Below are 21,580 nucleotides of genomic sequence, written 5' to 3'. Positions count from 1 at the left end.
AACCAACTTACTATCAGGTTAAGCAAAGGATGGCAGCTTAATTTATTGCTGTCATCAGCCTAATTATCAAACCTGTTAATGATTAGGCTATCTTGCTTGTTATTGTTGCTCCAGCAGTGAAGGCTTTAAAAATGTGTGACCATCATTTGACAGCCTTGACACACCTGCAGAATTTTGACACATCAGTATGGAGGCTCTGAAAGAACGCATTAGTGACTAATAAATTATTTGCACAGCCCAAGTTTACATGAAGGGCAAATAATAGCTGGGATCTGAAGCTGCTCATGAAAGAGGGGGAAATCTGTCACTTCCCTCCCCAATCTGCAGCTCTACCTTCTTGGTGTTTTGTTGCTTAAATTAAAGGATAAGATGCATTCCCCCCTCATTCTATGCACAGAAGTCCAAGAGTTATATCTTACTTCAGATGTGGTGATGGGACAGCATTTTCCACCACACCAGAGGGCTAACTGAGCTCAGGGGACACAGGGCAGGCCTTAAGGGACTCTCCAGAATTTGCCGCCTGAGGCAGACCCTTTCACTCGGTCTAGTGGTAGGGCTGGCCTTGCCCTCTGCCCCATCTCCCACACAAAGCGCACTCCAACCCCCAGAATCATTTTTTTCAGGAAACAGGAGGAACACAAGCCCCATTCTGTGCAACACTGTTCCATCCACAGAGGGGAAGCCAAGAGCCAAGTCTTGGAAACTGCCACAATCCACGCAAAATTAGGATATGATCCCAGTGCATCAATGGGACTTGAAACCTAAACCATCTGCTTCCCATTAGAACAGCAATCACATGAAAGGTGTGGACAATCCAGTCCCCTTCCAATGCTCTCCAGATATTTTGGACAGTATTGGCTGGGGATGTTGGACTTGTAGTCCAAAACATCTGGAGAGCACCAGATTGGGGAAGGCTGTGGTGCTCTTTCTCCAACCAGCCAGATGCTTTTGGAAAGCTTAAGCAGGACAAGAAAGCAACCGCCCTCCCTTATCATTCATCCCCAACATCTTGTCTTGAGACGCATAACACCTCTCGACACAGCTGCTCTCCCTACCCACCCCAGTCCCCCCTCTTATTTACTCTGATGTATTACAGTACACAGGGCTGCATCCAGCACTGCTGTCCTGCTCACCCAACACATTTCTTCTTGTGTAACAGGTTTTTCCCCTCCACTCCTTGCTGCTGCAGCCAGAGTTCAAAATTTGCCCCGGACACCATCTGGAGGTGCACGCCTGGGCATCCTTGGGTCTGGACTGTTTTCACGCACAATACTCCATCCAGTAGAATTTCAACCGTTCTATTTTATCTGCACAATCCGAACGAACTTCAGGAACCAAAAAGTTGTCTTGAAAAATGTGACTTTGCAGCTGCCCGGCCCCAAAATGGCAAACAGACATTCTGCTTTGGCAATTGTAACCCTGGTTTAAGGAGCCGTTTGGCTCCTAGCTTATGAGTTTCTAACACTGCCTGCAGCCCCTCCACAAGCACCCGCCCCCAAATCTGTTCTCCAAACAGTTGGAGGACCCTCTGGAGCCAATTTGAGGAGGGGAAGTGCATAACACCCCCCTAGAGACTCACCCATCTTCCAGGACAGCAGCCTTGTCACTATCAGGCAAGGTCCCATTGAGCTTTTCGGTGCTTGCATCCTCTCCCATATTCTGTAGCTCCATCCTGGTGATCCTCTGTCAGGTGTGTGTGTGTGAAACTATCTGGGGTAAATCGCCAAGTAGGGCAGCAGCAGCAGCAGTAGCAGCAGCAGCAGAGCACACCTTGATCAGCAGCACACCTGGGGACATGGAGAAGTAAAGAATTCAGCAAGCAATGCACTGTAAGGTTTACGAAGGGCCGCAGGGGTTGGAAGAGGGTAGCTCCTGGAATCAAGATACCTAAATTCTCTTCTTCCCAGCTGCAAAGTAGGTGTGGAGGGAAGAGTTTTGAGTTGCTGCCAGGAAAGGCATTGCCACTGCCTTTTCATGGGGTTTACTGAATGCCAGAGAACAGGCAGTGATTCCAACCCCTTGCCTAGGGGGGAGTCTGTCCCGACAGGAGGTGGGTGAGGAGGAAGGATGTTAGCCAGTTCCCCTCCCTCCCTCCCTCCCTCCCCTTCAGGCGCAAGCTGGCAGGCTGCCCTGTCTGGCATTTCCACACTTCCTCTTGCCACCCTGGGAAGGACAGCATGTAGTACCCCAGGCATAAACCCCACAGAAGCTCCCCTCTCCTAATATCACTCCGAGAGAAGGCAAATACTGCACTCAGAAGACACTGTGCAAAAACAAATCACGTTCGCTTTTCATACTCCATTCTGTTTCCAAAAAGCTATGGCCTTTTTTTTTCAGCCGGAACTCATGGAAACCCTGTTCCGGCACCTCTCAAGTAGGCGCTATTGCTATTATAAGAGAACATGGAAGGCCTTCAGGACCTCTTTTTCTAGAAAAACAGCACGGGCTGTCACAAAAATTATTGTTCTCATTTTTATTATTTCAATGCATCAGATATTAAATGTGTAACAACATTCTAGCTGCCTGTGAAATACATACAATAAATCTGTATTTCACTGGTTTTAAGAGGGTAGGTTTTGTCGCTGCTGCTTTTTGCAAGGACCCGGATGACACAAGGGGCAAAAACGGGATGGGATGGAAAAGAAGGGCAGAGATTTCCCCAATAGTGCAACACCAGACGTGTGCCTGTGTTGTGAACAAGCCAGATGTCATGCCTGGGAAAAGCAAGGGGCCTTTTTATGGCACAGAAAGTGTTGAGTCCTAGGATTTGAGGGAGCTGCCGCCATCCTGCAGGCGCTTCCATCCTGAGTGCTGCTATTTTGGGGTGGGATTCGGTTCCATATTGGCAAATTCAGACACCAAGGTTAAAATTTATTGGGAGGTCTTGTGCAACAAACCCACACGCCCCACCAAAAAAGAGATGGGCCTTTTTGTGATAAGGAAAGTAAGGGGGAAGCGCAGTGTGCTCGTTAAATAGCTAATGCCCTTTAATCTTCTTTCATGAAGGGTGGCATATAAATTTAGTTAACAACAATCAGGATGAACGCTGAATATTAACAGGTCATTTGGAAGTGCCCTCAGTCAGAAGTAATGAGAGAAATAAAACAAAGACCCCCCACCCGACCCCTGTAAGACCCATTTCGTTTCAGTGAAGTAATATACTTTCCCATTTAAGGAGCCCCCACCCATTAAGTCCAGACTCTAAAGTTACAATACTGCACCACTGAGTCTCATGTCCAGCTTTGGGGGGAAAGTTAACCCATAGCACAACGTGGACCGTCATGTCTACTCAGACGTCTTACTGAATTTGATGTGGTCAGGACTGCAGCCACAGTCTGTTAGGGCAAAAAAAGAGGGAAAGGGGAACCAGGAATCCTGTCCAGGGATGGCAGCATTAGTTAGCTGGGAGAAGGGAGCTGCCTGGATCTCTTAAGCCTGGATCTCCTTGGCCTCTTTCTGATTTATGGCGTTGCTTGCTTCTCTGATATGGATGACCCAAGTGCAAAAAAGGCCTGGGCTTGGCAGCGTCAGCGGCAAGGAGTGGCATTCTGTTTAACTCCTGGAATGAGATCTGCAGGCCCTGTCCAGGCTAGCAAACTTTCTAGACTCGGTATGACCTCATTCCTGGGGAGCTCAAAACATTTAACTCTGGTGGTGGGGATTGTGAACTGACATGGGGTAAGAGAGGACAGGCTGTGTATGTACATCAGCTTTTGCTGAAGGGTCCTGCCAGACTAGGGTTTTTGTTTGTTTGTTTCGATCTGCAACAGGCATTGATTCAGCAATAGTGCATAAATGGTGAATTTATCCTGGGCTGTCCACACAGTCATTCTGCTTATTTATTTCCCAACTTTCCTCCCCAAAACAGCCTAGCAGTTCTGTGATGCTCGAAGCAATGATTCTTTAACATCAACTTTGTTGGACTGGTCATGTTGTGCGGATGCCTGATGATCATCTTCCAAAGCAACTACAGCGGTACCTCGGGTTACATACGCTTCAGGCTACAGACTCCGCTAACCCAGAAATAGTGCTTCAGGTTAAGAACTTTGCTTCAGGATGAGAACAGAAATTGTGCACCAGCGGGGCGGCAGCAGCAGGAGGCCCCATTAGCTAAAGTGATGCTTCAGGTTAAGAACGGACCTCCGGAATGAATTAAGTACTTAACCCAAGGTACCACTGTACTCTATTCCGAACTTAAAAATAGAAAGCATAATGCTGGTGGTCAACAAGAGAGGTTTAAAGACTGTCTCAAGGCAAATCTAAAAAAATGTAGTATAAACAATGACAACTGTAGTGCAGTTCCCAAACAAACAAACAAACAAACACTGCACACAAGAATAAATGTATTAGGGAAAAGTGCATGCAAAAATGCATTGTTGTTGTTGTTTAGTCGTTTAGTCGTGTCCGACTCTTCATGACCCCATGGACCAGAGAATGCCAGGCACCTCTGTCCTCCACTGCCTACCGCAGTTTGGTCAAACTCATGCAGGTAACCTCGAAAACACTATCCAACCATCTCGTCCTCTGTCGCCCCCTTCTCCTTGTGCCCTCCATCTTTCCCAACATCAGGGTCTTCTCCAGGGAGTCTTCTCTTCTCATGAGGTGGCCAAAGTATTGGAGCCTCAGCTTCAGGATCTGTCCTTCCAGTGAGCACTCAGGGCTGATTTCCTTCAGAATGGATAGGTTTGATCTTCTTGCAGTCCATGGGACTCTCAAGAGTCTCCTCCAGCACCATAATTCAAAAGCACATATGGTAGTGGAAATAACATACAAAAATGTGTTATATTATGGGATACAGCTTTCCAATAAGTAAATGTACGGTGGGCAAAACTGCACACAAAACCTTTTAAGGAAAATGTGAATGAATTAATGTGAAGCCTTAAAAAAAAAAAATAATCACCAACATACTGCAGAAACAGGGCCAAACTAAACTTAACAGTAGAAAAATGTGAAACTGAGGGAAGTAGAAAAGGACAGGTTTATCCATCCCTAGCTGCCGGCCTTTCAGTTGGCTACTGAAGCTGTGTCTTTAACAGCCTTTCCCAGGAAACAACCATCACGGCCACACAATAACGGCTGCCATCCTAACCACTCTGCACCTGGGAGTAAGTAAGGTCCACTGGACTTGGCAGGACTTGCTTTTGAGTAGACACAGTGGAAAATGTTTTCCATTCGTTAATTCCTTTTAGCGGTTCTCAACCTGTGGGTCCCCAGATGTTGTTGGACTACAACTCCCATCATCCCTGAGCTCTGTCCAACAACATCTGGGGACCCACAGGTTGAGAAAGGCTGCTGCAGATCAAGCTGCTTTGAAAGGCACCAAAGCAGGTGGTGGGGTTGGTCTTTACCCCGGTCAGCTGGCAAAGCCGTATCTGAGGCCCTCTGTAACTGAGGCCACTGTCTCAGGCAGCGCAAAAGGGCAGGCGAGGCCAGGCATGCTTCCCCGCTCTTAGGCTTCCCCCCATTTCCCCCAAACCAACCACACCCTACAGAATATTGCATTAATGCTGACAAGCCACACCACTCCCTCATATTGGCACCGGTTCCCCGATGCTGGTGGTATGGGGGCGAGACACAAGATGGGTGCATGTTTTGGCAGAACAGATGGGGATCAAAGGCAGTGTCATCCCAAAGCGAAGCCGTTAGGGCCTTGGCGCCACCTCCCACCTTCGCAATTTCACCTTGAGGCCGCCCCCGCCCCGCTGGTGGGAATGTTGCCCTGGTGGGAATGTGGCTCCCTAGGCTGGTAAAAGATCCTTGCCCCTGAGAGAAAATACAATCACATTTCTGCACAGCCAGAGTCTCCGGAACCAAGAAACGGAAGGGTTAACGCTGTTGCCCGCACCTGGGAAAGTGCTCTGGAGGCTGGGTGGGGCAGAAGCGGCAGTGGAGATGTCTGGCTGCTGCCTTGATCTCCAACCACATCCTTAGCTCAATGCTACGTTCCCACAGAAAGATGCAGAACACCTGGATTTTTACCCTGGCTCAGGTAAGGGAATGGGGCCACTAGGATAGAGGAAGGTGGCCGGGAGCCAAGTTAGGTGCTGAATACCCACAGGCCTTTAAACGCAGGGAAATTAGAAAGCCATAACTTCTAGAGTCCTGGGGGAGAAAATTGATTCAGTCCACATTTGAAGGTGAATCTTATCAAATCTGCACTTTTCGAAACCGTCCGAGGACCGGAATGCAGCTACCCACAGAAACGACCTGAATTTTACAATGCAACTCTTTGGCCAAGTAATGCGCACAGAAATATACTGGTTTAAAAGAGCTCATAGAAATAAATGTATTAGTGAAAATAACACACAAAAGGCATTGCATTAGGAGAAATCGCTTGCAAAAATGTGCTTATTAGTCAAAGCTGCGCACAAACATGTTTAGTAGGGGAAATCTGCACTCAAATGCCGAAGGATTTAGAAATGTGGAGAACTGGATTTATGATTGGAAATAGTGTATGAGAAACTGGGAGAACCCTAAGGCACAGATCCTTCCATCGCCAGTCCTGGGTTATTTCCCCTCAAAAACAAAGGGCTGCTGCCCCTTTTTCCTGGCATGTCATGTTGTTGTTGTTGTTGTTGTTGTTGTTGTTGTTGTTGTTGTTGTTGTTGTTGTTACTACAGCAGTACCTGGGGTTAAGAACTTAATTCCGTCCTGAGGTCTGTTCTTAACCTGAAACTGTTCTTAACCTGAAGCACCACGTTAGCTAATGGGGCCTCCCGCTGCTGCCGCCACACCGCTGTGCGATTTCTGTTCTCATCCTGAAGCAAAGTTCTTAACCCGAGGTACTATTTCTGGGTTAGCGGAGTCTGTAACCTGAAGCGTATGTAACCCGAGGTACCACTGTACACCTCCACATAAGCCCACATTTCCATTCGACATTTGAAGCCTCTTAGCAGGCTAAAAAAACCTGTCCAGAAATCTGATGCAAGTATAGGGTTGCCACCTTTGGTCGGGCAAAATACAGTGGTACCTCGGGTTAAGTACTTAATTTGTTCTGGAGGTCCGTTCTTAACCTGAAGCACTATTTCTGGGTTAGCAGCGTCTGTAACCTGAAGTGTCTGTAACCCGAGGTACCACTCTATTATTATTATTATTATTATTATTATTATTATTATTATTATTATTACCATTAGCATGCTCTTCCATTTTGGCTGCTCTTCCAGAAACACACCTGGATGGGCGTTATCCTCCCCAGGGTGTGTAACCAGAAGCCGCAGTCTGGGGGAAAGGTGAGCTGGCCTGCTGCCGTGGTTGGCCTGGGAAGCTTCACCCAGCCCACAGGAAGCCTGTTCCCAGGGCACTCCTCAAGTATGATGACTGGGAAGAAGGTTGAACTTCTAGCTCCCCTCACCTCCCCAGCAGTTATGCTTCTACTGCAGCCCTGGCCCTGCAATAGCGCCCCTTTCCACAAGGAGAGGGTGTCCCAGGATCACACAGGCCTGGGAACATTTGCAGTTGTCACATTCCCGATGCCATAACCCCACGGCATGGGATCCCCATGCAAAGTCCTGAAGGTCTGTGCTGGAACACACGGCCACGTCACACTGCCGTGCCTGAATATTTGCTTTGCGTGTTTGCACAACCTTGCCGGGCAGGTCTACTAACTTCACGCCTCTCCAGTCCAAGCAACCTGCACTGGAGATGGCGATCAAAGCCAGGAAGGGGTGGGGAAGGAACATTTCCTGCGTTTGAGGCCCCTAGCCAGGCGCCACCGGTGTCCCCCGGAACCGGAAGTCACAAGGGCACGGCCAACAGGCTCGCAGTGACGTGGCCAAGTTGTCTTGGTTTTCTCCGCCTCCTCCTCCCTTGCAACGATGCTGTGGACATTGCAGTTTTACAAAAGCTTAAAAAAAAAGGTAAAGGACCCCTGACACTTAAGTCCAGTCGCAAACGACTCTGGGGTTGCGGCACTCATCTTGCTCTATAGGCCAAGGGAGCAGACGTTTGTCCGCAGACAGTTTTTTCTGGGTCATGTTGCCAGCATGACTAAGCCGCTTCTGGCGAAACCAGAGCAGCGCACAGAAACACCGTTTACCTTCCTGCTGGAGCGGTACCTATTTATCTACTTGCACTTTTTGGCGTGCTTTCGAACTTCTAGGTTGGCAGGAGCTGGGACCGAGCAACGGGAGCTCACACCGTCGTGAGGATTCAAACCGCCGACCTTCCGATCGGCAAGCCCTAGGCTATGTGGTTTAACCCACAGCGCCACCCGTGTCCCTACAAAGGCTCAGCACCTCACTAAACTCAAAAGTGCCTCACCTTTGCTCACCTGGGTTCTTGCTGTCACAACTGCTTCTCTACCTGTCCCTGTTCTCTCCCTATCCTCTTTCATTTGCAAAGAAACACTGGATACCAAAACCCTGAAACTTTATTAATACGGTTCTCAGCACTTAAGTGTCTTGTCTTAGTTCAGTAGGGGGTCTCTGCTGACACCATTTCTAGCGTGGCTTCACGTCACAGCATGGAATAAAATGAAGAAATATAAAGTAGACTAGGGCCTGGGAGACCAGTGTTAAAATCACCACTCAGCCATGAAGCTCACCGTGTGACTGTGGGCCTGTTACTATCCCTCAACCTAGGGACTCATGAATGCCGCCTAGGGTTCCTTGGAGGCAAAATGACATGGGTGGAAGCATCATCCTGAAAAAATAAATACAGTGGTACTTAATTCGTTCCAGAGGTCCGTTCTTAACCTGAAACTGTTCTTAACCTGAAGTACCACTTTAGCTAATGGGGCCTCCCACTGCTACCGCACGATTTCTGTTCTCATCCTGAGGTAAAGTTCTTAACCCTAGGTACTATTTCTGGGTTAGGGGAGTCTGTAACCTGAAGCGTATGTAACCCGAGGTACCACTGTAATAGCAAAATAAAAAAGTCTCTCTCCAGTATGCCTGTCCCAGATTTTGAATTAGGGGAAAGGGGCAGGTCTGGAATCATGATTTTTAAAAAAACTACCTAAAATTTTTTTTAAAAAAAGAATCTTGAACACAACCAGGATATTTAGGCATACCAAGATTGGACTTTTACATGAGGGTCCTGGTCAAATCCAGTGTGGGGCTGTCTGCTGAGACAAGCTTGCCTGGGTGGGGCTGTGGAGGCAGTGTGCAATCCATGCTTCTAGAGTACATAGAGTCTCCACACACAGAGTTTTGCACACACACACACACACACAATCCTACACCTCAGCTAATCTGTGCAGTTCAGTTCAGGAGGGGAGGTTATTCCCCCCCCCCAACTCAATAAAGGATCAATTTGATAACTGGAATAGAGGGGATCTGCACCCTCTTCAAGGCACTCAGTTTCACCCCACCCCATTATGTATCTACTTTTAAAGAAATGGTTTTTGTCACCACTGCCAAAATCGGTAGTGAGGTGGGGAGTGAGAAAAAGTCTGCCAACTGTGGGGTTAGCCACCTCGAGGCAAGATGTAGTTTGTTGTTGCTGATAGCATTGCAAGACACCGCTGCACTCCTATAAACTATCTCCTACGTGTTTTGAATTGTCCCCTTCCCCACCAAAAAGCAAACATGAGAACTAGAAACTTGCGTTGCTTTAAAGCGGAAGACAACACTGTCAAAATCCAGCTCCCTGTTTTGAAAGCCAGATTTGAATTGACATGCTGCATTCTTGTGAATCGCGAAGGCATTTTGCATCCAGGCATAATACTGTATAGGTGAACTGTCAGGTGTGCTGAATGTGAGTCCATAGCATCAGGAGAAGAAACAGAGCAGCTGTGCAGAAATGCATCCAGATTGCCAGGAACAGAGACAGAAGTGTGAGGCAACCTTTGCGTTGAACATGCAGTCAATGGAAGCATCAAGGCACTTCAGCTTTTGGCATATAGATGGAAAAATAACACACTTCATTTTTTAAGAATGTTATAGAACACTTAATTGATGCCTGCTAATGCAAAACAAAACCAGAAAAGTCCTACAGTCATACCTCGGGTTACAAACACTGCAGGTTGCGCTTTTTCGGGTTGCGGAACGCGACGAACCCAGAAGTACTGGAAAGGGCTACTTCTGAGTTTTGGCGCTCATGCATGTGCAGAAGCGCAAAATGACATCATGCGCATGCGCAGAAGCGTCAAATCGCGTCACACACATGAGCACGCGGCGCTTCAGGCTGCGAATGCTGTGGGTTGTGAACATGCCTCCCACATGGATCACGTTCGCAACCAGAGGTATGACTGTAATCTATCCAATGCCAAAAATAGGATAATTTTGTGTGTGCACTGCACAAAAACAAGCAAGGTGAGCCCTGTGTTTCAGCCACTCAACCTGACTCCCCCTTTCACTACAAGGAATGGTCCAGGCCTTTCAAAACAGGACAGCAAAGTATTTCCTAAGATCTTTCCATTTGGAGTCACTAACCAACATTTGCATTTTGCTAAAAACTACATAGGTGCTTTTGGGGTGACATTAAGGGAAGCGTTAAAATCACTTGCAGCTTCATGAGGAAAAGTTATTGACAGTCTTTGTCAGGAGGAAGGCCACCTTCAAAATAAAAAAGTATTGCTCAAGTCACACCAGAAGCTAAAAGGGAAAAAAAGAAAAAAGGAGCACACACTTTAAGTTATGCAATCTTATGAACACTTGCTTCCTAGTAAGCCACACTGTGTTTGAGGGGGCTTACTTCCAGGAAAAGCGTGCAGAGATTTGCAGCCTTAAAGCTTTCATTTAGTAGGTTAATCTACCCAGGAATGTGTGCAGCCCGACTCCAAAACTGTGTCTTATTGAAATCAACAACACAAACCAAAAACCCCAGCCAGAGAGGCAGGTGGGCATCAGCCTTAAGGGAACAGGAGCCGATTTATACCGTCACCCCAGGGGCCTGCTAGCATCCAAACTCCTCTCTGGACGGACCCTCCCATGCTATGGATGGACCAGGGACATCAAGTCTGGGACCCATGTGGCTGCGAAGGAATAACTGGGACCAGCTGCTCCTTTGCTGGTGCAGGGTGCCTTCCTATCCCCTGTCCAATAGCATGAAGTGATTTTATTTAAATTGCTGCTAAAAAGGAAGGAATTATGGTGAATTTGAATTATGGTGCTGGAGGAGACTCTTGAGAGTCCCATGGACTGCAAGAAGATCAAACCTCTCCATTCTGAAGGAAATCAGCCCTGGGGGCTCACTGGAAGGACAGATCCTGAAGCTGAGGCTCCAGTACTTTGGCCACCTCATAAGAGAAGAGAAGACTCCCTGGAAAAGACCCTGATGTTGGGAAAGATGGAGGGCACAAGGAGAAGGGGACGACAGAGGACGAGATGGTTAGACAGTATTCTTGAAGCTACTAACATTTGAGTTTGACCAAACTGCGGGAGGCAGTGGAAGACAGGAGTGCCTGGCGTGCTCTGGTCCAGGCGGTCACGAAGAGTCGGACACAACTAAATGACTAAACAGCAACAACAACAACAAAAAGGAAGAAAGGAAGCTCTGTTTCAAGATCAGTTTCAATTAAAGTTCTGGTTGTCCCACCCACCTGTCAATCACCTGACATCATGATGGCATCAGTTACCGTAACTGATATGAGGCCTCCCTTATCAAAGGTGGCCCAGATAACGATCCGGCCCCTGGGCCAAAAGGTTTCCTCACCTCTGGAGTAGCAAAACAAAACAGATTCCCAGAAACCTGAAGTCTGCCTGCCGGCGGATACAATGACTGTCACTGGAATTAAGTTGTTCTCACCTCAGATATGGTTGTTTTACCAGGTTTGCGTACTGTTATTTGATTGTATTCAGTGCTTTTTTAAAAAAATATGTTCCAGTACTCACCATGAAGTTGATACAGTAAGTGCCACACTTTTAACACTGGGAGGTGCCAGTACTGCGAACCCTTGAGCACCCCCAGGGGAAAAAGCACTGATTGTCTTGTATTGTTTTGAAACTGTTTTAACTGTCTTGTATTGTTTTAAAACTGGTCACCTCGCTAACCTAGACCAGCCTGCCCCCAACCTGCTGCCCTCGAAGGGCTGATGGGCAGTGTGGTCAATACACCTAGAGGCAACTAATGAATATAATGAGCAAACAGGCAAGCAAATAAATTTTTACTTTATATATATATATATATATATATATATATATATATATATATATATGCAGATTTGCACAACACAGTTCTGCATCCAGAACATGATTTCCTTGATGTGGAACTTAGGGTATGTTATTAGTATTATTATTGGTTAAACTTGCATACTGCCCTTAATCCAAAGATCACAACATAAAAATACAAAAGTACATAATACGAACAAGAACAAGAGCAAAAACAAACCCCCAACCACCACCCCCAACACATTTAAAAGGCCATAGAATGTTTCGTCAGCCAAAGGCCTGACTGAAGAGGAACTTTTTTGCAGGGCATAAAGATATGTAAGGAAGGTGCCAGGCAAGCGTCCCTGGGGAGAGCATGCCATAAGTGGGGGGCCACCACAGAAAAGGCCCGTTCTTGTGTTGCCACCCTACGGACATCTCGTAGAGGAGGCATGTTTTGTGCACAGTCTTGGGTTACAGACGCTTCAGGTTCGTTTTTTTTGGATTACGGACCTGCCGAAACCCAGAAGTACCGGAACAGGTTACTTCCAGGTTTCGGGAGTTGTGCATGCGCAGAAGCGCTAAATCGCGCCTTGTACATGCGCAAAGTGCCGAATCACAACCCGCACATGCGCAGACGCGCCGCTGCGGGTTGTGAACGTGCATCCTGCACGGAACACATTTGCAACCCGAGCGTCCACTGTATTAATGTGCATGGTCCAATAAACAGACACACACACTGACATGACCATACAGCCATCCTCCCCCCCCCTCAACACATGGTAAAGCACCATGAGGTGGGAAGAGGGGTAATGGAGGAGGAGGAAGCCAAGAGCTGTCTGGAGCAACAGCAAAGTGAAGTTCAAGAGGGGAGGACATGTTTAAAAAGCACCTCTGCCAAACCAAGCACAAGCCCTGAAACATGTGCAAATTTCACACCCTCCCACATCCATATGCTATCTTATGCACAGAGCACTCAACAACGGGCAGCAGCTGTCTGGGGCCCAATACCAGCATCTATGCCAGCCCTGCTGCTGCCTGAACCAGTTCCCACATGTCTTGTTTCCCAGCCAAGCCCTTCACAAAGGAAGCCACAGCTATTCTGGTCACCATCCAGATGGGGGTGCTGGGAAACGCCGAAATTGCTTCCAGCTGCCTCCGGCCCCCTTCTTCCTTCCGTTTCCCCCATGCAATTGTGGGCACATGCGCTCGGCCAGAAGGACTCGCGCCACTCAGGGCCGAACCCGGGAGAAGACGACATGCGCTCTCCTTCTCTGAAGCAGCGGGAAACAGGAGACATTAAGACCAGCTGTGTGGAAAAGCTCCCCTTCCATTGCCGCCCTCCCTAGTAGGGACTGCAGGCCCGGTTCTCTGTAGAAGACATGCAAAGCCTTCGTGCCTAGAGATAAAAAGAGGGTGATCTGCGTGGGCTCCAAGCCTGGGGAAAGATTGCAAATGGGAAAAGGGCACGGACACGTGGGCACTGATATATGAGCAATCCTGCCAGGATTCGAGGGTGGGGGAGATGGGACTGACTGAAACACAGAGTTTGGTCCCTTTCCAGGTGGTTCCAAAATGATCCTGGTTGGCTCAGAGGGCAGGGAATGGTATCCATGGCCTCTAGGGGCCAATGGCCCTAATCCACAGACAGACTGACAACCTTGCAACCACTGAACCCAGGCTGTAATTTGCAGGAATCGGGAAAGAATGCTACTCGGAGGCACGTCACAGCTGTTCTACCCATTGCGTGCTTCTCGTTTGACAACAACACCAGCGCCATGTAGGCGAAAGGGCTGCCAAAGATCTGACACCAGAGTTACAATGCCCACATCGCCTCACGCCCAACACTTTTCAGTGGAGTCTGCTCTGTCAAAGCACTCAGGTGCCAGCCAAGGGCTGGTCACACATGCATACTCAGGGCTGCAGGATATAGGGTTGTCTTGCACGGAGTGCATGAGCCATCACACTGGAAAACACAGGCAGAACTCTTAGCTTCTTCCTCTTAGCTTTTGGACACAAGGATAACTCCTAGGGGAGTCAGTTCACACATTCAGTAGCCAGTCACCAAGGGTGGAGATGCATGTGTGAACCAGCAGTTCCTCCAGGCAATACTTGAACTGCGGCGGTTCCCATTTCAGAAGCATCCAGGTTTAAAAATAAACATCATCCTAAATCAGAGACACAGGATGATCAGATGGAAGCAGAGAAGGAGAGAAAGAGAAGAAAGTCTGTGGCAGCCCAAAATATTTGGTACTTGCTGCAGAAAATACAAAATGTAATTACCGGTAATTTTTTTAAAATGGCATTTTGCTGCCTTTTCATCCTACCCAGAAGTTTGCCATTTTAGCCTGTCTAAGAGACTGGGAAAATGTCACCCTCTACCCATAACGATGCTCTGAAAAGCTGCAGAAACAACCCGTTTTACTGATCATATGACAAAATGCTTGAAGGATATTAAGGGTTAATTAATCCATGCCAAGTGCAGCAATCCTAATGTTTAAGAGGCCAAACACCTGCCCTCTCAATCTTCACTCAACTCGGTAGCTTAAAGGGGGGGGATGGACTGGGTGGATCCAAAGAATGTTTCATTGAAGTAATGGGAGCCGTCACCCAGTGGCAAATATCCTCTTTTGGAGGCAAGGTATTCAAAGCAGTAAAACCACAAAAGCGGGTTAAACCACAGAGCCTAGGACTTGCCGATCAGAAGGTCGATGGTTCGAATCCCCACGACATGGGGTGAGCTCCCGCTGCTCAGTCCCTGCTCCTGCCAACCTAGCAGTTCAAAAGCACATCAAAGTGCAAGTAAATAAATAGGTACCGCTCCGGCGGGAAGGTAAACGGCGTTTCCGTGCTCTGCTCTGGTTTGCCAGAAGCGGCTTAGTCATACTGGCCACATGACCCGGAAGCTGTACGCCGGCTCCCTCAGCCAATAAAGCGAGATGAGCGCCACAACCCCAGAGTCGTCCGCGACTGGACCTAACGGTCAGGAGTCCCTATACCTTTACCTTATTCAAAGCAGTGGTTGCAGCCCAGCTTCAGGTATGCTCAGACCCATTTTGGGCTGGTTTCGCTGAAAATACCTTGTTCATTCTGCTTGATGGCATTTGGAGAGAGAGATGGGGAAGTGTGACCACAAGATCCTTCTACAAAGTGGGTGTTGTGGGGGCTACACTGCAGTTCCACTCCTACCTTCAAAGCCCTTTTCAGAAAAGAATTATGGGGCAGGAGAGAGGCAAGATGTTCTGCACCTTGGAAATCGCCCTATGGCACCCCAAAGGCTCCATCTCGTCCCCCATGCTATTTAACATCTGCCCGAAGCCACTGGGACCTGACATCAGATTTGGGATGAGGTGCCATCAGGAGGCAGTTGGCACCCAGCTCCATCACTCTGTTCCCTCTGAATGGTAAGTGGTTCAGTGCTTGGAGGAGGTGACCAGATGGATTTGTGCCATGTGCTGCAAGTTCTTGTGTCCAAGAATTAAGGAGATGGCACCCCCCCCCTGGAAATAGCAGGTCTAAACTACTGAGCCTAGGGCTTGCCAATTGGAAGGTCGGTGGTTCGAATCCCTGAGACAGGGTGAGCTTCTGTTGCTCGGTCCCAGCTCCTGCCAACCGAGCAGTTCAAAAGCACGTCAAAGTACAAGTATATAAATAGGTATCACTCCGGTGGGAAGGTAAACGGCGTTTCTGTGCGCTGCTCTGGTTTCGCCAGAAGCAGCTTAGTCATGCTGGCCACATGACCAGCTCCCTCGGCCAATAAAGCGAGATGAGCACCGCAACCCCAGAGTCGTCCGCAACTGGACCTAAGGGTCAGGGGTACCTTTACCTAGCTTGTAGGTGCTCCTGGACCCAATGTTGTCCCTGGAGACATGGGTGCCCTCAGGTGTGCATATTACCAGCTCCAGTGCGTTCACCTGATGCAACCCCTTTTGGACAGAGATGACTTGGCCACGGTGCTCCACGCTTTGCTACCTTCCAGGTTGGAGTACTGCAACGCGCTCTATGTGGGGCTGCCCTTGGAGATGCCTTGAAAGCGGCAAGAGGTCTAGAATGCAGTAGCCAGATGAGTGGCTGGGGTCCGGTTTACTCGCATAACCCGTGTTGCGAAACAGCTGCACGCAGCTTGCCAGTGCACTCCCAAGCCCAACTGAAAGTGCTCGACAGACCCCAAACCCCTCTCATCACCTTTGGATATAGAAGGCATGTCCAAAGTCTGTTTTGGGGGCCTAATTCAGCCCCCGTGGCAGTATATGTCCTGGGATAAAATTGGCCCTCACGCATGTTCACATCATCAAATCTGGCCCCTGTGGTATAGTGTTCTGACATTTGTTGAAGATGCATCTCTTTGCCCTGGCTTTTCACAGATGAGTTTTATTTTTTAGGCCCCATCCTATTCTTCAGATGCAAATTGTTTAAACTGTTTACTAATCTGTTGCAAACTGATTTTAATATTGTATTATTATATTGCCGCAACTCATTTCTGAGACCTCATGGTGGAGGGCGGATAAGAAATCTGATCTGTAATAAGATAGCCATTGAAGAAGTGAAAGGCTTCCCCAGATCCTTTGGAATTGCTCTTCTCAGCTTCCACAACAAGATCCCACCCTCCACTGAGGGAGATCCCAAACAGCTCAGGGCCACTTCATGAGGACTAGCTACCCTTAAAGCAAAATCCTAACAAAGCAGGACTACTCTGAAGCAAAAACAGCTCAAACTCCCTCAAAAGAGTGTTGGGTTGCAGTTTACGATCTTTAAATATGGGGCCACACTGTAAGGAAGTAATGATTACAGGACATGATCCAGCAAAAAAGTAGCCACTTTTGCATTGCAACAGGACTTTATTAATGTTGGTTGATTGTACCCCAATTTTTTAGCCTTTCAGATCCATACATAAAGCGGGAATTCTAATCCATTTTGCAGGAGGATGTGCAACCAGGAGTTTGCAATTGAGGACAATAAGTGCGATGTTGTGGTTTTAAAACCGCATTGACGTTTGGTTTTTTACACTCAAGAGAAGTGAATAATAAACAGATATATATGCTGCTGCCCAGGATCAGTCGTTCTTGCCCGCTGACCCACACACTACTCCTAGTCCCCTCCATGTCCCTTTGCTCAAACTGTGCAAGATTTGAATCCAGGACACCTGGCTTGTTAACACACACAAATGGGTACTCCACATTACTTTTTTCTGCTGCTGCCGCCTCCTTTCTGCATCGATTATTATTATCCCGCCGCCCTTTTTTAAACTCTGATGAGATCCGATCGCAGGCCCGGAGACACCTCCCGGGGCCCGTCCGCCTGCACCTCCTTTGGGAGCCCACGTGGCAACGGCAGCGCCTCTGGGCACAACAAACCCCTTTCACACGGGTCTGGAGCGACACGCGAGCAGAGCCCGACGAGCTAGTCCCCCCCCTCCTCCTTGCAAGCCGCCGCTTCCCATCAGAGGCCTCCAAAAGGGGGGGGGTCCCTCTCGGTTTAACCCCTGCGCTGCCAGCCAAGCCCACCGACGAAGACCCGGCCTGCCCACGATGCGCGCCGCCACCCACCACGACCCGCCTCCTCCCAACTAACCCCCTTCTGGCCACATCTTGATCCTCGCCCGCCGACCCACCCCAAACTTGGGAGTTTTGTTCCAAGGGCGATTTCCTTCCCTCCCGTCGCAACTCCGGCAATGCCCGACGGCTCGGGCTCTTGCGCCCATCGGGGCCTCTCCAAGGAGGCGCCACGGGATCGGGGGATCGGAGGGGGGGAACGGGGCGAGGGTCTCGGCCTGGCCCGCTCTCCTCGCAGCATGCTGGCGTCCCGCTCGGCGCGTCTGATGCAACAGTCTGTTGGAGTTGCAGAAGGGCGAGACGCGCGCCGGGCTCCCCGGCGGCCCTTTCCCGCTCTCCAGACCCACGACTTCCCCGCCAAGGCGCTGTTTCCGCACTCACCGCCGGTGGATCTCGAGCACGAGCCCAAGTTGCGCGGGTTCCGCAGCCCCAGCGGCGCAAGGTCGGCAGCAGAAGCGCGCAGTTCGGCAGCGGGGCTCTTCTCGCGGCGCGCAGGACGCCCAGGGAGGCGCACTCGCGCGCACTCGCACACAGACGCACACCCTGGCGCGCGCAGCTCAGCCAATCACACCGGCGCAAGTTCAGGCTCGCAGGGTGGGGGGAAAGTTTGCAAAACTTTGCAGAGAAGACGGGTCAACCCTCCAAAGCCCGCGCGCACCGGGCAGGGAGCAGGTGGATCCCAGAACCAGGGTGCTGAGGGTTTTCCCTTTCTTCTCCTTCTAGTCCGCAGTGGCTTTGCGTTGCTCGCTCCCCAGCGACGCCAGCTCGGAAAATCCACGTGTGCGGTTCAGTCCGTTGTTTTCTTTTTGCAAAGCGTCGTTCACACGTGGGCTCTGCAGCTGGGCCAGGTTGGCACCCGAATGGGGAAGCAGAAGGATGGCGCTTGAGAACGGTTCAGACGCGCGTGGCTGGTGGTGACGTGGAGGACCTAGCTGCGAAGTTTGAGATGGGCAAGTCGCCTCCTGACGTTGCACAGGTGGTGGGCATGCACGTGTGAACCAGCATGTGGTGGTTTCTCTTTCATCGCGTGCGAAGATCATGGGAGAAAGCTGCGCCCGGTGTGGTTTCCAAGGGAAGGGAGTCCACGTGTTAAGATTCCTGCATTGCTAGATGATCCTCAGAGATCCCTTCCAACACTATGGTTCTGTGGTTTTATGATTCTATTCGCTGCATACATGCAACATGCGTTAGGAAGAGGTCGTTGGGAAAAGGTTTCACAGGCACATGGAGTAGCAGGCATGGCCAAATAATGTGTGCGCACAACAGCATACTCACAAGTGATAAAAAAGACAAAACAGGAAGTTGTTGCTCAAAGAACTGAAACCACAGAAGACCAAAAAAAAACACCTACAAAGGTGCTGGTGGGATTTAAGTATTCAAATAAGATACAAAAATATCTAAAATATGTATAAAACAGTATACAAGGACCTAATGCACAGACTTGTTATGAATAGCAAGTGGGAACTGCAACAAAATGCTGCAGTTCAGACCTCAACGCAACCACTCTTTTTCCTCTTGCGCAACACTCCGCCAACACTCCATGGCCACTAAGCATGCTCAGTGTTCATGTGGCTGTTTCGAAGATCTACCAGTTAGGGCCCACCTCACAGCATTTGCCTCCTTTTAATTTCTGCAAAGGGACGCGGGTGGCACTGTAGGTTAAACCACAGAGCCTAGGACCTGCTGATCAGAAGGTCGGCGGTTCGAATCCCCTCGACGGGGTGAGCGCCCGTTGCTTGGTCCCTGCTCCTGCCAACCTAGCAGTTTGAAAGCACATCAAAGTGCAAGTAGATAAATAGGTACCGCTCCGGCGGGAAGGTAAACGGCGTTTCCATGCGCTGCTCTGGTTCGCCAGAAGCGGCTTCGTCATGCTGGCCACATGACCCAGAAGCTGTACACCGGATCCCTTGGCCAATAAAGCGAGATGAGCGCTGCAACCCCAGAGTCGGTCACGACTGGACCCTTTACCTTTACTAATTTCTGCAAACCTTGAGGTTTCCCCAGCCCGCTGCTGGTTCTTTCTTCTGACACATAGGTGGCGGCATTTTGGCTACATAATCAACAGCACTTGCCACCTGAACATCAGATACAGTATAGAGGAAATGATTGTAGCACAAAGTCACAAGATGTCTGTATGGCGGAAAAACCTTACTTTGATCCCTGCCAAATAACTGATCTGGAATTTATCTGCTGAATTTGGTGAAGCTGAATGATGGCTGGTGGGTAGCCCATCACCGAACCCATTTCCAGTTTTCCACAAAATCTCAGCCAAGTTATGAGTGAACCTCCACATTTTATGTTAGTCCACCATACTTCATGGTTTACAAAGAAGCCCAAATTCATTAACAATTGTGCTAACAAGCCTCGTTTCTCAGTGTAGATAATGGTATTGAGCTTCCATTTCAAGGTAGCCAATATCTAACATTCAAGAACTCCTATAAACAGCAGCCCAAAATGTAAGGCTTCTGTGTGGAGTATTTGTTGTGGGAAAGTTTCTCACAAAGCTGTGAATGTCAGCGGACAAAGTTCTTTGAGATAGCAAGGTTTTTGTGTGTTACTGAAGGGATGGTACGGTGATCTTCAGTTTGTGAAAAGTTTTTATACTACGGACTGTGGGTTCTTCTGAACTATTTGTGTCTTCTGATTTTATTTATTGAAATGGTTTTTCAGGAAAACAGCAACAACTCGCTACAGAGCGGCTTACAAATCAGTAAAGAGTGAGAAAACAGACCCTGTCCTCAGACTTATGATCACAACGACATTACCCAAAAGGAAAATGGATTGGCAAGGAGGAGGAAATAAGTAAATTCGGATTCAAGCTTTTAGTAATGTGTTGTTCTACTGGCCAGCTGGGTGGAGATAAAGTTGCTGGTCTCCTTGTTGCGTCTGTTAAGTTGCCCTTCTCTTCTCTCCTCCTCTGATGGAGCCTGATATGGTGGCTGTTGCCGAGTGACAGCTGATCGAGGGGGCATCCTATATATATTATTTGCATATCTCAGTCAATAAAACCTATAAATGGAACACAACAGGAATCTTATCTAGGGACATGCTTATGTTCCACCTCCTCCATACAACCCTGCCTAGCAACTGTACTCCTCAAATGGGACATGGCTGAGCATACTGTGCTCCAGAAACTGGGCTTTTAGTGTTGCAGCTGCAGCCCTCTGGAATAGAGCTTCAGAAGGTACCCACTGCCATGATGCCTCCTGATGACATTTTTGTTTAATAAGGCTTCCCGTGAGGCATCACCCAGTCATTTGTTAAATATTAATCGTACATTTGTTGGAACAGTTTTAGTGCTTTTAGAGATTGTAGAAAGGCTTTCGGTTTCTTTAGGAATTTGCATTCTTTGCATTTTATTTTTATTGTGTTGTACACCACTTGGGAGGCCCCAGGCTACGGAGCAGTTTATAAATTTGTAAAATAAATACAATTAAAAATGGCTCTGTCTCAGGAGAGGACCAGCTTCCCCATATATTCTCTCACTGGGCCCTAATATAAGCAAACGTTCCAAATGACCCAGTCCAAAAATATTACATCAAACTTGGATGAGTTCCCAAAGGCATTCTCAATAGATAACTTTTCTGGAGCTAAATCTGGAAACAGGACCTCTCTCTCTCCCTATAAACATTTCTGGAGAATCTCCACAGTCGTCTGGATTTGTGGGAAGCACAGATATAGAGAACAGCTGTATGATTGGAGGCATTCATATCAACTGCCATGGTGCATTAATCGCCCCTTACATATTAGGCAGAGTGAGTCCATGTTGGTGACTCCCAGCCTGCTAGAACAAAAGACCTCTAAGCAGTATACATGTCTAAAATGTCCATTCAAAATACCAGTTAAAAGCAAATGTTAAAAACAAGTTACATAAAAATGTGTTTGTATACACGTACACACCAGTCATATTTATGTGATCTCTATCTAGCTAACTAAATTGGCAGCAGTGACCCTTTTTGGGAAAACAGGGCTGCAGTTTTTGCCTTATTGATTTCAGTG

At 48.5% G+C, this 21,580-nt stretch overlaps 1 protein-coding gene across 2 annotated transcripts in view; it reads right to left on the bottom strand.

The window, feature by feature from the left end:
- Positions 1-18,092, bottom strand: part of SLC38A5 (solute carrier family 38 member 5) — a 45,474-nt gene extending 27,382 nt beyond the window's left edge. The window contains exons 1-2 of one of the 2 annotated variants that reach the window (XM_081894415.1): positions 17,963-18,092; positions 1,580-1,787 (exon numbers count right to left, since the gene is read on the bottom strand). In XM_081894415.1, the coding sequence (XP_081750541.1) occupies positions 1,580-1,671 (92 nt within the window). In that variant the 5' untranslated portion in view covers positions 1,672-1,787; positions 17,963-18,092. Of the gene's footprint in view, positions 1-1,579; positions 1,788-1,887; positions 1,906-17,962 lie in introns of those variants that run through there. The other variant, XM_081894416.1, reaches the window with a different exon arrangement.
- Positions 18,093-21,580: the final 3,488 nt, after the last annotated feature.

This window comes from Podarcis melisellensis, assembly GCF_964234715.1.
Source record: "Podarcis melisellensis genome assembly, chromosome: 17".
Taxonomy (NCBI): Eukaryota; Metazoa; Chordata; class Lepidosauria; order Squamata; family Lacertidae; genus Podarcis; species Podarcis melisellensis.
Note: the sequence above shows the minus strand (reverse complement) of the source record. Positions and strands in the feature narration are given on the sequence as shown.